At 27.8% G+C, this 19,150-nt stretch overlaps 1 protein-coding gene across 2 annotated transcripts in view; it reads right to left on the bottom strand.

Annotated features, from left to right (window-relative positions):
* Positions 1 to 12,449: 12,449 nt before the first annotated feature.
* Positions 12,450 to 19,150, bottom strand: part of LOC105837411 (flotillin-2) — a 193,132-nt gene continuing 186,431 nt past the window's right edge. Inside the window, exons 7-8 of one of the 2 annotated variants that reach the window (XM_036291256.1) lie at positions 18,041 to 18,187; positions 12,450 to 13,406 (exon numbers count right to left, since the gene is read on the bottom strand). In XM_036291256.1, the coding sequence (XP_036147149.1) occupies positions 13,377 to 13,406; positions 18,041 to 18,187 (177 nt within the window). In that variant the 3' untranslated portion in view covers positions 12,450 to 13,376. The remainder of the gene's footprint in view (positions 13,407 to 18,040; positions 18,188 to 19,150) is intronic. The other variant, XM_036291257.1, reaches the window with a different exon arrangement.

Raw genomic sequence — 19,150 nt, 5'->3', positions numbered from 1 at the left:
ATCTTTCATAATCTTTTAATTCGCTTTATAGAATCGCAAAATTCTTTTATAAAATTAACCCACACAGCACAGGATATCGCAATATCCACCAGATATCCGAGGGATATCGCAATAACCGTAGGACATCCATGGGATTGCAATATGTCCAATTGGATATCTCGATAACCTAGGGATATCCTCAAGATAAAGTGTGCTGTGTGGGAAAGTACGAATCTAGAAAAGTCTAGAAAAAAAGATTAATTTTATGAACTTTTTATAACTGCAAATCCAGATATATATTAGAAAAGGAGCAGTCCGAAAAACATTTTGTTTATTCTCGGTATAAAATCCAGTTCATATGATAATATTAATACGGATACTTTAATTCTGGAAAAGAATTTTCAAATCTGTAAAAGAAATACATACAAAATCTTGTTAATGGTATGCACGAATGACTTTACATTATCGATCCCGATCAAGTTTGACGAGGCACTTAGGATCCCCTTAATTTCAATCTGGTAATTATGCAGTTATACGGAGCCACCTCCGATTTTAGTGTCCTTCACATATGTTATCAAGGTCATCATCCTGAGTAATATTGTGAAGGTTTTAGAATTCGCTCGGCATTTATTAAAAAGTTATTAACACAAGTTTTATGATAATAATAATAGTAAACATTGACAGTCTACAAGAAATACACTTAACCGACAATTCTTTGCTATGGCCACACGGGAGATGCAAGGAGGGCTTTGCCACCCTCCCGCACTCACCTCACCGATAGGAGTGCCTCGCGTACAAGTGTGGACGTTGTTTTGCTCTGTAAAGAGGGAGAGGGAAGTATGGGTAGACATTCCTTGTTCCCTATTAAAGCCATTGTACGTATATTTCCATAATCATAACCGTAAGATTTAGACCAATAGCATTGTTCAATTTTTTATGGTAACGGTTACAGAATTGTACATGCAATGGCCTTTACTTATTTCGTTCATTGTGTCAGAAATTTGAATTTATAATCACAATATTTGTCATTTGTATTAGGAACGAACAAGAGAATGAGAAACGGTGATGTATATTTTGTGACCCATTTATTAAAAATATGCAGTAACTTCACACATCGTGTATTTCATTACTTTCAGAGTAGAATATGACACAATAATATAATGTAATATTGTCCTCTATCTACGCAGGCTGTTCTCGAAACGCTTTTAGCACATAACTTTCAAAATATATGTTATTCTGTGTTCATCGTTTACAAAAGACTAGATTAATTTTTTCTAAACATTTTTTATATAATTTTGAATTTTGAATTTTGAATTTCTAACTAGAATAATCGTGGAGAGGTTTTCCTCCTAAGATATTTTTATTCCTTTGGTCAATTATTCGTAAATGTGCCGCAAACACTTACGAGAAATTGTATCGGCAATTACTAACGATGGCACACCGCGCCACGCGCTGACGCGTCTCATTTGAGTGTTTTATTAATTGAGGAGAATGCTTAATTAATAGTATTTAGTTGCAATGTAATATAAACACAAAATACATAATATTATTCGTGACAACAAATTCACATAGAGTGCATAGGCTACACACTGCATAGCAATTTTACAATTATTTATATTAAGGATCTTTGGATAATAATTCAAGAGGGGAGGCTCCGAAGTTAAAGAGGAGAGGGGAGAGAGAATACGCGAAGCGTACAAATGCGCAACTATATATTGTTATAGTTTTATAATTTTTTAAATACAATCTTTTGAAAACGTCAACAACAACGACAACTGTACTAATGCAAATATTTACTCCGAATCATTTATTCGCAAAGATCCTTAATTGCGTGAAACATTGCTGTATTGTATATCGAAGACGGCAAACTGAATTACATAATAAGTGACAAACTCTTAACTATAACGCAAATTTTTGCAAACTCTGTGGAATATAGAAAGTTAATTTTGTTCCTTAACATATTTAATGTGGTGTGTGAATAAAGTTGAATTTCGGATACGCAGGATGTAAAAAAATGATCAATATTAAGTGACGCGTAAAAAAAGGAATTTATTACAATATCTAGTGAGAAATAATTCATTGAAACGTCAAATCGCTAAAAAGATAGTTCTTCGATCATTATTTCTCACTAAGTATTGCTAGGACAATTGACAATCATACTTTTATTTTAATTCCAGTATCTTCCGCTTTTATATTATCTCTTCAGTGAAGCATACATTTTTTATATAATTAATTTTATTTTTATTTTATACTTTTAATTTATACACACACACCTAAAGACCATAATTAGAATACAAAAAATTTTACTTAAACTACACAACACAATTGTTTTTATCTCTTTTCTCTATTTTTGTATATAATTTTTATATATATTCAAAGAAAATTAATGTTTATTTTAATATTGTTCACGAAGAAAGAAAAGCGATATTTGAAAAACATAATATTGCTCGTTAAACATCCTGCATTTTACGTTAAACATTTCGCGGGCTCATTGTATGTTTTTCTCCGCGACAAATTGATTTCTCTCACTCACACACGATGAATATAATAAATTCTATTATAATAATTGATTAAAAACCCACATCGCTAATAAAAGAAAAATTCTTATAAAATACATTCTCTTCGATATATGAGATAATCGTGGCGATTTTGGGGAAAGAAGAAAACAGGGAAGAAACTGTTATAACATACATTTACCATTCACGAAGGACAAAATTAGCTAAAATAATATACTATAGAAAATTGAATCCTGAATTTGGAAGCTAACGTTAAATATTTTTGAAATATTCATGAAATGTTTACCATGTCCCAAAGTAACATTCCAAGAATATTTCGATATATCCCAAAATATTTATGAAATATAAAAGTAATATTCAAATATTAGTAAAAAAATACCCTTATTTTGGAAAAAAATATTCCAAGGACATATATAATAATCATTATGTATTTCACATATTGCGAAAAATTATAATTTTTCCAGAAATACTACGTCTCTAAAATAATTTTTTGAATGAAATTTGTCAAAATACATTTTATTTATTTTCCATATTGGAGTTCAATTTTAGAGGCTCGCTTTCAAGAAATTCTTTCATTAGAACACTAGTTAAAGATCTTATATGCTGTGATTTTTATATTGTATTCTATATTGTATCCTATATCATTTTTACTTACAAGAAATACAGTTCCACCATGCTTTCATCTGATGGTGGGAATGCTTACTGCTCATGGATGAGCGACTGAAGAGCCTGAATATATAAAATGCATAAAAATACATAACATAATATCATTAAACGAATGAGCATATAGCATAAAATTGTTATATTCAATTACAAAAGATGCTCATTGATCTCGCGATCATAAGATACCATTTCATGCGCAGTGTATACACGCGGACATTAAATCTAGGCATATTGCATGAGTTCATAGTGTACATATCTTTCTCTTTCCATATGTTTCCACAATGAAAAGAAAAAGAACCATTCTGAATTAGTGCAGTTAATATGCTTAAGCATTTCTGTCCATTTGTGTACAACCATAGCATTTTGATATTAATAAGTTAAAATAATATTATTGTCCAAATTATAACTGCATCGACACTTGCCGCAATTACAATTTATCTTCTCAAGTTTTCCATATTATACTTGAGCATATTCTTCGTGTCACTAATATAATTTTTGATCATATGATCATATTATCGAACTGAAAATGATTAAAGATGAATTTTAAACATTCTTAAGCAAATCAAAAATTCTTTAATCTATCTTTTGAAATTAAAATTTGTTACGCTTTTGCCTCATTCTTTTCCATAAATAGCAAATGCAGCAAAAGCCATTCTATACAATTTTAAATTACGTGACTTTTTTGCTGCCACAGCATGCTGGATATGAAAAAGCACTTTTATATTATGCTTATGCTTTATTATGCATTTTACATGTTTGACTCCTAAAAGCAGGAGCACAAACTTTTGCATAACATAATGCATAAAAAATCAATTAATTAAAAATCTATATTTTGCTATTCAGGACAAAAATAAAAACTTCCGATTAGTTAATTTTCTTATGCATTACATACTATGCATTAGAATGCCTTTTTATTGATGCCTAATTTTTAGATTTTTAGCGATCATGTAACTACATTTCAACGCCAGTGTCAACAAAGAGAAGTTCGATTTTCCAACTTTTAGCATCAAAGTCAATATGCATCCAGAAGCGTAATCACTCACTGAGTGGCTAAGTAGCAATTAAAGATGATTGATTTTATTTTTGGATTCAATAAACCATCTTTAATTGCTACTTAATTGTTCAGTGAACGATTGCGATTGCATCCAATGAAAGCTATCATCAATGGAAGGTAAAAATAAATTTTTAAAATGTTAGTTTATCAATATAAGTAATATTTATCATGATTATTACGTTTGTTATTCAATTATATCATCTGAAACACTTAATCGTAGATAAAAAGAAGAAAAAGAGTATTATAAAAATTATGCTACTTCCGTTTCGGAAGCACTTAGAAGCGTTTCTTTGAATATTCTCGTTTATATATATTTTTCGTCTTAAATTAATACAATAATTAAAAGTTCTAAAATTCTTCCTTTTTTATTTTTTATTAACCCTATAGAACACGCACAGGGGTCTCTGGGACCCCAGAGCGATTTCTTCTTCTTGCTGCTTCGTCCACAGCACTGCCCGAGATCCCGGACTGAGGGGGGAAAAATGTTTGTTATTAGTTATACTATAACCTCGAACGGTTGCTGGCATCAATCGTTCTTTGGCAACGAAAACAAACAAATATAAACTTTTGCTTGGGATCTCAGTGACCCCAAAACATGATAATGCTACTTTTTTAACAAATTAAAAATATACAACTTTGCAGTTAAGTTGATTATCTTGTAAGTATTATCATTATTGTTGAGAATTATAAGATTTTATATACTATTAATATATATATATATACTTGAAGGACTCTTATAATAGCAGATCGGCCGAAGTTTGTAAATAGTGCAAAAAGCACATCGCTTTCGTTTGGTAAAGTATTATCGCGATTAACATAATTCGGACGTTGTAACTGTCTATATCGTCTTCGCTGATTAAATTTTCAATTGTTAAGCAATAAAAAATTTAATCAGCAAAGATGATATGGTCAATTATGTACAACGCCCGGATTATGTTAATCGCGATAATACTTTACCAAAACAAACGCGATGTGCTTTTTGCATAAGAGAAGACGACCATAAAATGATTTATTGTTTAAAATGTCTACGTGCTATGTGTACTAATCATGTTGCAAAAGTCTATTTACAATGTTCCGTTGATCTGCCCTAATATTTTTTTAAATTTTGATTAATTAATAAATGTATTTTTTAAATATTTATGTGTACATATTCTTCTTTTGTCTTCCATTTAATTATATATTCGAAAAACAACGTGCGTAACGAAGAAAACCTTTTTTGAAAATCGGTGATTTTCAATATGCAAAATAATTATATTTTTTGAAAGAATGCAACACGACGTATTTTTTTTTCTTAAAATTTGAACTTTTTCTTCAAGAAACTATACTACTTTAAAGTTGTCCAAAAGTCATATTTTCATTTTTTTTAAATCATGAAAAAAAGCAAATTTTTTCCAATTTTGTCACAAGCTCTTCCTCATATTTTTGTTTATAATTTTGTTTTCAATTCTTTAAAACGTTTTTTCATGTAGATATTCTAAAACTAGAGATTTTAACGAACAAAACTAGACTCGAACGTTTAAATCCGTTTAATTTCCAAGAAATCGCACCTGTTTAAGAATTCATGGGGTCTCTAGGATCACAAAGTGGGTTTATGAAAGTTTTCTTACGTGCGTGTTCTAGGGTTAATTATGTTTACATATTTGTGATATTAAAAATAATTTTTATAAGTATAAAATAATTGTTTTTTTTCTTCCAATGTAAGTCTCCTTGGTTAAGCAAATTTAAAAACAGACTTTTGATACTGAAACTCAATAACCGTAAAATATCATTTTATCTTATGCGAAGCAACTGTCGAGATTTGTAATTTCTGGAAAGTGAAAATTTGATTGTAAGATGCTGCTTAATCACAAGCAACAATTCAAATATTATTCACTGTATGTATATTTAATAAGAGAAAATACAATAAATCTTAATACTATACTTAATCTGTCTAACGACTGGAACGGTTATTTAAAATTCAATGCTACATCTTTTCCAAATATTTTTCGCTATTCAGCGTCAACTTTAATCACACGATCTATTTTGATGCTTACTTTTAGTGTTAAAGCGCCGAATAAAAAGGTATCCTTGTACAAGTTTGTATTCCCGCTTTAAAGCCCACCGGACTAGTGATGTAGGGATTGAGATTGAATTAAAATTTAATCAATCTGAAGAAAAAAAAATCTCAAGTTTACTGAACTTCTTTGATTAGTCAAATTCTAATATAATCTCAATCTTAATCTTTAATAGTCTGATACGAGCTTAGGGTCGGCAGGAGTGACGGACCAACTCATCTACATCTCATTTACAATGCAAAGACATATTTGTATTCTATTATATTTTGTCTTGTAGAAGAAATAATTTGCTATCAAACTTTTTTTAGCTTATTTCCTACGAACTTACAAAAGCGTCTAAAAAGCTAGATTTTACGATTTTACTTTTAAAAATATTATATTAAATAATATTATCAGCTCTGTACTTGCGGTATGAATGTAATTATATTCAAACGAATTGTCGAACTAATACCCAATTTTGCCATTTTTTAGGTTCATGTTTTAAATTGTGAATATATTCCGAAATATATTGCGATTTTTGTAGTATTTTTAGTTGTCTTTTAGAATACAAATTCACTTCCAAAATGTAAATTTATCTATGATAATCCATAATCTTCATAATCTCTCCTGCCGGCCCACAATAGCATATACGAGAAACATTGACATCGGAATAGATAGACAAAGTCTTTCGGAGAGAGGAATGTCATATTAGCAGTAAGGAGGCAACTACATGTGATTCGGTCGAATCCAGTTATGTTTGATAATGTTCAGTTATTCAATTGGCCCGTTTAGCCAGTGTAGCTAACATGTTCCCTCATCTAAAAGTAGCTAATGTTCCGTCTATCTATTCTGATGTCAATGATGAGAAGCATTCATATAATATAATAAATATTTTATTAAGGGGATATTCTATCATATAGATAGATTAAAACGAGAATGCAACTTTGCAAATTTTTTGTGGCAAAATAAAAAGAGATAGATAAGTATACTTATTCCATTATAAAGATTATACTTTCTCCTATTCGGCATTCAAATTTCATTAAAAAATAATATAAAATAGTATCAAACTTAATAGTTGTCAAACTTTTCTAAATTATATTTTCAAAATTACTATAACTTCAAGGTAACTTCAACGTAATTACTATAACTTCAAGAGATTTCGATCAACGTGTAATTTTATACTTTTTCGAGATACTATAAGAAATATTACTTAATGTAGAATTTTTTATGGCTCTATAAAACGAACAAAAATTTATACAAAATATTGCCATATTAATTTTAATTCGAGCAGTTACTTTGTTCAAACGCAATATTTTGAAAAAATGGTTACGTTAAACTTTAGATTTATGTACGTTTCAACTTTATAAAGTTTTCTGATCAGAAAGTTTCTTTCTGATGAGTCCTGTGAGAGCAGCAATAGTTAAACAAAAACACCGTTAAAAAACATGATTATAAAAAATTTAAATGCTATTTTATATTATTTTTTAATAAAACTTAAATGTCAAATAGAAATAATTATTTTTACAATGAAATAAACACGATTTATCTTTTTGTTTTTTTACGATAAATTTGCAAAATAGGTAGGGCTTATTTTAATCTGTCTAGATGTATGTATATGCCGCCTTAACATTTGAATTATTTTATGAACATTCTTTTATTATTCCGTATACACGGAACATTTGGAATACAAATCGAACATTTTATGAATATTTAACGCTATCTGAAAATGCTATCTCGCTTTTGTGTCTGGGTATGTACAAAAGTGAATCGAACGCAATCGTACATATAGCAATACGTTCAAAGTATATTTAATTTCAGACACTGTATAATAGAATACTGCATAATACAGAACACACGGTGCATTGTCGTAATATTTTTCTGTGGCGTTTTAATATACAAAAAAGTTTAAAGGTAGAATATCTTTCACGAGTATCCAAACAAATAACTCAACATGGCCTAATAGAAAGAAATTATTATATATATATTTTCTAATGCATTGGATAAATACAATTTGTTTAACTAGATTCAAACGACAAATGCATTTTTTTAGCTTAACAAGGGCACGATTAATGCGAAACTGATTATTGTTACTTAAGCATTATTTTCTCTTTAGGAATAGAGAGGAAGATAAAGAGAGAGTATTAGTAAAAGTACATTTTATAGTAAAACATATGTAAACAAAGTTAGTACGTGTTAGTATTAATCAATTAATGTTAAGTTAAAGACATCAATAAACAATTTAATTAGGAGCTCTATTAGGAGCATTTTATTTTGGAGTATTCCATCATATGGTTCGTTATTTTTCGGAAAAACAGATTGGACGTAAGAATTTAATTTTGACACAATAATCAATAATTATTTTCGATTAATATAAGCTGATTATATCGGATTTGTCAAAAAATTCTTAATTATTATATTTTAAATCTGTGTTTATGTTATATATGTTTTCTCGCGTTGACTACTCATCGGAAGAAAAAGATTTGTACTAAATCCTTAAAAAAATTGATTTAATTAATTAATTAATCTAATAATATCTCTTTTATTTTTGAGATTATAGAATTTTTATTTTGACATTTTAAAATCAACATTGATTAAAGATCCAATTAGCTATAATAGTTGTTAGAGTTAGTAATATATCTTAGATATCATTTCTGAGTGATTCTAGAATTTATCAAGTTTTTTCAATCGCTAAATATTTCTTAGTGGTTATTTTCTTTCCTTATAATCTCATCATCATCATCGTTATCATCATCATCATCATCATTATCGTTATTATTATTATTATTCTCTGCGGGAGGTTTTGTGTGTGTTTTTCTTTTGTACTGATTTACTGCATTAAGCATTTCGGGAAGACTTTTTCGTCCAATAAATTTATGTATGTTGATTTTCTTGTTTAATAACAGCAAATGTTGATGTGAAGAAAATATATTATTTACATGTACATATTGTACGTTTTTTCTAATTGTGAAATGCTGTTATTCTCACTATATAAAATTATAAAGTAATGTTATGAATTGATCATACAACAAAAGTATGTAAATATTTATTTAAGAGAAAAGTTAATTTACTCAAAATATGTACTTCTTTGACAATTTTTTGTAACAAATTGAATAAATAAAAGTAATTATGTGTAAAACATTTAGAAATATAATTAATCCATATAGTATATATAAACAAAAATGCACAATTATTCATAAATATAAATATTGTAACCAAATATTCAGCGTAAAATTTTAAATTTTATTTGCACAATATATGCCTATTGGGGAAGATTTCTAGCTAAATATAACCTGGCTAAAATAGTTTTAAACTACCGAGAATTAAGACTACAAAATAATCTTGAAAAAAAGAATACTTTATCTATATATAAAAAAAATGTTTGTTAAAAAAATTTTTCAATTTTTTATATAAATTTTAACTTCTTATATAACTTTGCATAAATATCCTTCAGAATTTCACTTTCGTACATTTAATTTGTAACAAAAAATTGTCAACGGGTCAAATTTTTGAGCAATCCTTCACTTAAATAATAAATGACACGAAAATCGATAAATTTGTTGCACACATGTATATGTGTGTGTTTTTCTATATTTAAATTTTTTATAGATCTCTTTTCTCGCATTCTATGTTACTTTAATCATGTATCAAAATACATAGTCATAAATTAAAATGTATAAATGACATAAGAAAAGTACATTTTATATAATTAAAACTATCATTTAATTATTTATAAAAATTCAAAAAATTAAAAAAACAAGCTGTACTACGTGTGCATGTCTTAAATCTATAGTTCACACACGTAATTGACAAGTTACTGTAAATAATAATAATATCGAACTTTTATTTATATCATCCAGTTTTCTCTATCAGTGGAGTCGATATAGTACAAATTGGCACTTGTTCAGTTTGGAATACTGTTTTTTTTTTACTTTAATGCTTTAGATTCCGATGCGTGGTCAACTGAGAATATATCGCGCGCGTTAATACGGTCAAGTATTCTCTTTAAATTGCGCTCGCGTAGCGCACTTTCCTCCTCCTGTTTCATGATGATAGAAACTCTTCACTATTATACATACGTGACTCTAAATATATACAGCGACTACAAGTGGCGGCAAACCGTAGTTCCTGAATCGCATTAAACATCCTATTCTTTCTTTTTCTCTTTTGTAAAATTATTTAATTATATTGAACACAATAATATTGAAATGCTCTTAATCATATCAATTATACTTAAGCTTTAAATTTCGATATTGATTAATTAGTGGCTGTTTCTTGCGAACGACTTTGACGAGTTAAGAAGGTTTACGTTGTTGGAAATGAAAAAAAGATCTGTTTTCAATAATTTCTTAATAGAAAAATATTGAAATACTTAAGATGTAATTTTTACAAAAATATTCATTAATTTTTGTAGATTATGTGGCATTTTCTAAAACAAATATATTTTATTTTTAATGATTGCCTCTTTGTAATTTTTTCAATTTTCAGTTTTTAATATTGATTCTAATTTAATCGGTATGTGAACTCATATAAATTAAGAAATTGTTTCAGATCAATCAGTAGTTCTCAATCGCTTCCACAGAGAGCTCTACTGTCCCTAATTTAACATTATTTATAGATCATCATTGGTGAACGATAATAAAAAATGCCTTTATAATCTACAAAAATCAATTATTCTATAAAAAAGTTGCATCTTAATTATTTTAATATTTTTCTTTTAAAGACATTTCTTCTAAATAAGTCTTTCTTCCAATCCAACAAAGTAGAATACTTTCTTAAATGGAATGCATAAACTGATTATTGAGATAGCACAAATAATTGACTTACAAACTTGAAAAAATTTCTTCTGAGTAATTTTTTCGATTTGCTTTTTTTAAGCGTAAAACAAGTGTATCATAATATAATAATTAATGTACAACAAGAAAAAGAATAATGTGTATATATTGACATATATATTGGCAAGCCGAATTAAAATAAAAATAAGTAGAATACTTGTTTCACAGGATAATCATTTTTCAATTGTCACAAAAAATGATAAACGTCAGAAAATTTTAATATCTCTGATGAATAGTTTAACTCTGATGAATAGTTTTTCTCAGAATCTTTCATGCAATTTTTCATAATTTTTTAAAATTTCTGTATAAATTTTATTACAGTTTTAGAAATTTTTTTAGATTTTCCGAACAGATTGGAACATTTGTCAGTAAACATTTTAAAAAATCTGAACACTTTTAATTTCTTTCAGATCAACGTAATACCTAAAATACTCAAACAAACATATTTCGTCCAATTTGAATTACTAAACACAGATATTTATGTCGATATTTAATATACTTTACAATTCAAAATAATGGATTTCCTTTTATTTCAAAGTAAATTCCTAATTTTGGTAAATTTACTTTCAAAACACTGATCACTATTTATCTTTATTATTTTATTATCATTTCGTTAAAAAAATACCATAGTTAAAAAATGTCACAATGCTGTTTTTTTTAGGTTTATCCAATATAGGTTTTTAATTACAAGAAATAAAAAATGCTCCGTCGCGGTCTTTCAGCAATATCGTGTATTATTACAACAGAAAATGACTTCTTTCAGAGTATATATAAAAAATATGAAGTACATATTTTCTAGAAATATTCATATATATGAACTCTAATATGTTCAAAAATTTCTCATTTTATAATTTATAAAAAAATTTCCAAAATATGGAAATGCTACACCTTTTCTAAAAATCTTCATACATGTGAACTTTGATATATTCTAAGAATTTTTTATTGTTTAAACAAATTTCTGAAAAAATATTATAAAATATAAAAAATATAATAAAATTTTGCATATTCTATAATTTTTCAAAAAAGGGTAAAGAAAGACTTAAATTTAAAAAACTTAAAAAGTTTAAGAGAGAAAGACTTGAAGTATATAGTTTTTCAAAGATATTTATAAATTAAAATATGAAAAATTCTGAGAAAAATTTTTGCCAAGTTTATCAATTATATTCATCTCTGAAATTATCTCTTTCTCCATTGTACTACAAATTATAAGACAAAATATATTCTGTACATATCTAATGTTCTAAAATATATCCAAAGTATTTATTATAATTTGTTTAGAAAAATAGTTCAGAAAATATTACGATTGTGAAAGCAGCAGAATGGATTTTTTATCTCGGCAGTGATTTATTAGGCTTATTTCCTATTTGATGTATTTACTATTAATTTTGTATCGTAATTAGACTTTTTACATTTACAATGTATTCAATTTCCCTTCTTAAGTTCCCTGTTTATTTTTTTAAAAATTATTTTTCTAATTTGCTTGGAATATTGTGGAAGCGCGATATATTTCTGGTATATGGTAAAATGTGTTTTTTGGAGCACGCTCCGATACTCGTGAATATCTTTTGCTTTTGTATAATATTTGATAAACACAAGGATAAAATGTTTCCAGCGTTGCAAGCATTAGTGAAAACGCTCTTGAAAAAGATTTATATATGAGCAAACATTATTTATTGAAATCCTTTACTCTTTCTAGTAAATAAAAGATGTGTATCTTTTACACCGTGTAAATGTCGCGTCACTTTATGCATTCCAGTAGCAAACAGTCGTATTTGCATTACATTTTTAATCGTTTTTAGGCACGGCCGTGGGCAGTGCTACTTTTCACACATTTTAGAATACAATATTTATAATTGGAACAGTATATTGAAACCTTTGAAGGATTGTCGTGTTTTTCTCGTGTATGTAAACGTATATTTTATGTAGCCAGCTGTAATTCAAAATTATATTAATCGCCTCGTTCTCTCAATCACGATTACATAATCGATGTACACTAAACAAAATGCAACATTATCGATGCTCACGTATGTATCGTGTTTGAGATAAGGAACGTGCGAATACGACGCGAGCAACACGAATATATTTATTTCGTGGGATAAAAAAGCCTGCTCGTTGGTATGCGTGGTGGTATTTCGACTAAGCTTGAGGTAGAGTAAAATTCAGAAAGAGAAAAAAAACGGAGAGTTTGTTGTCAATAGATGAGAGTAGCAGAGAAACCTTTGGCAGTATAGATTTTGCCCCTTTTTCAAATCTGTTCCAAATTTATTCGCCTAGTCGTCATCCTTGAAGTTGCTCGGCATTACTTTGCGCCTGGTATTTTTCCTAGCACCTGCATATAAAAGAATATTAATTGCATTTATTAAAGTTTCTTACGTAAAAAATGTGATATAAACATAAGTTCGGAAATGCCTTATTATTTCGAGTATTATTTTTATTTTAAAATTTGAAATTACTTTGCTTTTGATTTTTTTTTCAAAATTGAAAGAAGAAATGATTTTATAACATGAGTTTTATAATGTGATATACAATACATACATATACAATGTATATGTATGTGTACGGCCTATCGATGGGGCCGTGAAAAGATAATTGAATCAATCGAAGACTTTTTTCATCTGCCAGGAATATCCACAGATTCATTTAAAAAGTAGATTCTCTAATTAAATATCTGCAATGTGATAACAAAATTACGATATCTTTGAAAAGAATACAATGTATTCTAACATATAATGTAACAAATTGAATGTAACAAAAAATCATTACTACATGTATATGCATGTATTTTTAATACGTCTTCTAAACCAATATGATACTATAGTTAGTGGTATTATTTGATTACCATTCAGTACATTTAATATTTTTAATTTTTTATATGTGTAGAAGATAGCGCTGTCCCATCGGAGTTCGATCTTTGGTTTAGCATCCCTTTAATTATGTAATTATCTTTTTTATTATAAAACTCATAAAAATTATTTCTTTTCTTAAGAAAAAATTTGAAAGCAATTTTAACATAAAATGGCGATAAACTCGAAAACAACGCATTTCCGAACCTATGTTTATATCAATTCTTTTCCTTGTTTTTTTATTCCCAATTATCTCTCGAGTGATTGACTTCCACTTTTAATGAATCTAGTATTTTTATAAAAAAATACTATACTTAATAAAAATATATTTTCATTTAATTGAAATGCTTATTAACAATCATAATTAACATTGATGTTTGTCTTTTCGATCCATAGATCTTATATCCCTGAATCCTTTTCCTTTAGATATAAAGACAACAGGTGTATTGTTATACATCATGTATTAAAAAAAAAAAAACTAACAAATCTATTCATATATGTGATGTATGTGGCTTTATATTAAATGTACAACTTAATTCTAAATTTCATTGAAAAATTTCAAAAAAATTATTTATTAAAAAAATATTTAAAAAAATCTGTCACTCTTCGAAATAGTCTTCACAACTTTTTACATACTTTTAGCATCTTTCGGATAACTGATTAGGAAATCAACTTTGAAAAAAAGATGGTAGTTTTTAATTAATCGTCGATGCTTTTGTCGATTTCCTTGGGAAATTTCAATTGAAAGTCAATCAGGTGATGTTGCAGCCCATAGGAAAAATTTTATGCAAAAATTACTGCATAAAAAATTGTATATATTTGTGTATGAATTTCTGCAGTTTTTTGTACAAAGTTTTCGCCTTCAGAAAACATTACATAAAATTATGCAAAATATTCTGTAGAAAAATTCTGAAGGCAAAAACTTTGTACAAAAATCTGTATAAATTGCAGAAATTTATGCACAAAAATACGAAATTTTTTGTACAGTAATTTTGGCATAATTTTTTCCTATTGAAGAGTGAAGGGAGAAATGGAAAAAGATGGTAATCTAGGAAGCCTGGAGAATACGCTGCGTGAGAAAGAATTTCTTAGCCCATATTGGAGATAATTTCCAAGATTGTTTTTACCGTGTACAATCGCGTACTGTCGTGCATTAAAATTAGCTTCCTTATTCCAGTGTGAGTAAAAAGCTTTTTTGTACAATCTAACCAATTATTGCTGGCAACGCTCAGAATTAACAGATAGGCTGCGTTTTGTTTGGTGCTTACAGCACTGTGAGCTTTATTTCATCTTTGTAATTGATCCATGATTAAACAAGGACAAATGATGCTTACAAGTATTGTAAGCGCCAAAGAGAACGCAGCCTCAGTGTTTGACTGAAATTATTTGTTTTTTGGAAATTCACATATACAGTTTTAAAATAAGTTTTTATTTAATTACACATTACTATACATAATTATCTTTAATATCTCCTAAAATAAAATTATTTAAATAAATTTTAAAATGATAAAATCGCAGTTACGAGATCTTGTAAAAAATACTTAAGATGCCTTTTTAAAATTTAACAATAAATTTAGTAACTATTATATATAATTAAAATTAATTTTATATTATGATATAAAAGTAAAAGTTGGGAAGATTATATTTATGAGACATTTTAGGTGCCACTTGGCGATTAAAGAAGAATAAAGAAGATCACGTTAAAATTGGAATCGATTAAGATTGATATTTCATAAATTGACAAATTTTTTAAACGTATTAATTATTAGTTTCAAAACAGAGAAGTTTCGAATCTCTAGAAATATTCTACCTTATAACCACAATCAATAATGTCTGACAAGTTTGTTGTACGACACGAATACAATAATATATTTGGAATTAAATAATTAAATAATATTTTTAGAATGAAATATTAGTTTAATGTGTTGCAAACTGTACAATTTCAGTTTAGGTATATTGAAATTTTCTCTCAATTTCAATCGAAACTGAAATCAAGCTAAAAGTTCGATTTTTTGCTGAAAATGACCGTAATCGAAACCAAAATTAAAACTTCAGTCAAATTCTATTAAAAGTTTCGTCAGGTTTTAGCACAACTTATAATAAATTATTTATAATAAATAATACTTTGCTGGTCGATAGCTCACCAAATAAACCCATAATTTTCGCCTCTTGAGATAATAAAGAGTACCTATTTTTTATTATCAATCAATAATTTGTGCAAAAAGTCTCTGTTCTGGAATCTTGATAGCGGGAATCTTGATATCAAAAGGATCTTGATATAAAAAAATCTTTCTTTGTTTTCAAAACTGAATATATATGAAACCTAACCCCACCTTTGGAACCCTATCAAATTTATATGGACCTTTCGAAATGACTTGTTGGATCACTGCAAGTGCATTTGTAAGTTCTAATTAAATTTGATGAAAATTTTTTGTAAAAATTTGTGTTCCAATTCTTTGTCTTTAATTTTTTTAGGGCGTTCTTCATCTTAGAGATTGAAATCCAGGAAATTGCCATCCAGAAACTTTGGAATCACTTTTTACACATACTGAAAAATACATTTTCACCTAAAGCCAAGAAAATAATTTTCTTAGTCTTGTCAGCATTTTTCTTCAGAAATCCGAAAAGGATGCTTTTATTACTTTTCGAACGACATTGTTCTCACCGTTTTAAGATCTAACGGCATCGTTAATTATTATATTTTAAAGTTAAGAGTAGCGCATTAAAACTACGGCGGAAAAAATGGAAATTTGAGTAGTTGCTGTTGTTGTTGGTTAAATGTAAATTAAAAATAAGTTGTACATCTAATAATTTACTAAATCTTGTAATTCGTACATTGTTAATTTGCATATGTAAAATTTGCTTATTTAGCTCTCCATTTTTTAAATTAACATATTTTGACAATTGTGCTGAATTGTGCTAAGTTTGTGCTACATTGTGCTTGTCTCTTAAAATCTTAATATAAAACATACAATAAAAAATGGAAAAAAAAACGATTTTTTTTAAGGTCAGCCTCCCACTTTCGGTTTTTTGCAATTTTCTTAATTGTGGTAAGTTGTGTTAGGTTGTGCTAACATTGTGCCAAAGTATTACTTTGAAAAAAATAACAAAAAAAGTTACGATAAAAAACTAATTTCGAGTGATATTAACAACAATTGACATTTTTACATATATCGGTTATCTGATAAAAATAATATCGCATATCTGAGTTGTGCTAGGCTAGCACAACTCAGCATAACTTTCAGTTTCTGTAGAACATATAAAAGGCACTTTACTTTTGAGTTCAACTCTTCGCGCAGCAGTTTTAAGTCCAAATTACGAGTTTACAATTATCCTACGGAAATAATATTGTATATCTGAGTTGTGCTAGTCTAGCTGCTGCGCGAAGGGTCGAACTCAAGAATAAAAGTGCCCTTTATATTGTTGTTCTGCAAAAACCGGAAGTTGTGCTGAGTTGTGCTAGCACAACTCAGATATGCGATATTATTTTTATCAGGTAACCGATATATGTAAAAATGTCAATTGTTGTCAATATTACTCGAAATTAGTTTTTTATCGTAATTTTTTTTGTTGTTATTTTTTCAAAGTAATACTTTGGCACAATGTTAGCACAATTTAGCACAACTTAGCACAATTGAGAAAATTGCAAAAAACCGAAAGTAGAGGGCTGACCTAAAAAATATATTTTTTTCCATTTTTATTATATTTTAGATTACGGTTTTAAGAGACAAGCATAAACTTAGCACAATTCAGCATAATTGTCAAAATATGTTAATTTAAAAAATGGAGGGCTAACTTCTAATAGGCTTAAAATTTACATTATTTAAATAACAAAAATGATAAAATATGTCAATTATATGGTATATATTGCAAAAAATGGCAATATTATATACTTCAGTGAATATTGCACTGTGTCCGTGCTTGCCCAGTGGTCTCACTCCAATAAGACACAAAATATTGTACTCTCTTATTTTATCAATTTCTGATAATCACAAGTATATAAAGCATATTCAGGTATATAAGATCCATATTCGATCTGTTATTTCTTACTGGGGCTATTTACTATAGCTAAATTTACAAAGAGACAAATAAGAAAAAAAAATTGTACATTAAAGCTTACTTTCGAAAGATCTACCCCAGTCAGCGCTTGTACAGCTGGAGGTACTTGCCCAACGAGACGCGTAAATTCTCCGCTGGTCGCATCGCTTCCACCGAGTAGAACAATTTCTTCTGTTCTCGCTAATGGTGCCGCGACTTCAGCTGCGATCTGTACAAGGAAAAATTATCATCATTACTACAATACTACTAATGTTATATGAGAATGACTTATGCTGTCATACATAATTAATTATCAAACCATAATTCATTATTTGGCAAAAAATTCTCTTTTCTATATTAATATTACTTTGAAGGTTGTTAACACAGTAAAAATACATAATTTATCTATCTAATGAGCTATTTTGGAATATAAATGTAAATGTAAACGTAAATTACCGTCGTTACTGCAAGACAATTCTATATGTGGGCTCAACTTGGATAGGATGGGGCTAATTGTTATATATTCACAGCTTTATTAAAAGTAACTTCTTTTTATGTTGTTATTCGAGAGTAAGAGAGTGAGGAAGGATACCGAATATGGAATACTTTTTGTTTAAGAAGTATTAAAAAATATTATTAAAGATTTGAAAAATATATTTTTTTCATCTTAAGTATAAAGTATTTTTATTTGTCACAAGAACAACATCATAAAATTACAATTAATAAAAAATATAAAAATAAGAAAATAAAAAGTTCGATTCTTTCGCTGTTTTGACAATAAGTTGCTTAAAATAGAACACATATAAATAAATTTTATTTTTGATAGAAAAATATTCACGTTACAATAATAAAACAAAATATGAATTTGCAATTGGATTGTTATTAAATGTAGAATTAGAGTACATTATTAAAAAATTCAAAATCATTTACTTTGGAACGTATAAAGTTGTTTTTAACAGATCAAAATATAATAACTTATCTAGTAAATTAAAAGAATAACTTATCCAACATAGTGTTTTGAAAAATTTCTATTCTGCTTTCATTAGAAAGAAGCTTCGGATACGAAACCTCTACCCTTCATTGACAATTTATAATGGGCTACAGTCAGAATAGTTACCCATCTAGATAACACTATTAACAGATATATTGCCATGTCTCATATTAAAAACTTATTCCATATTCGGAGTATATT

Source organism: Monomorium pharaonis, chromosome 8, assembly GCF_013373865.1.
Source record: "Monomorium pharaonis isolate MP-MQ-018 chromosome 8, ASM1337386v2, whole genome shotgun sequence".
Classification (NCBI taxonomy): domain Eukaryota; kingdom Metazoa; phylum Arthropoda; class Insecta; order Hymenoptera; family Formicidae; genus Monomorium; species Monomorium pharaonis.
Note: the sequence above shows the minus strand (reverse complement) of the source record. Positions and strands in the feature narration are given on the sequence as shown.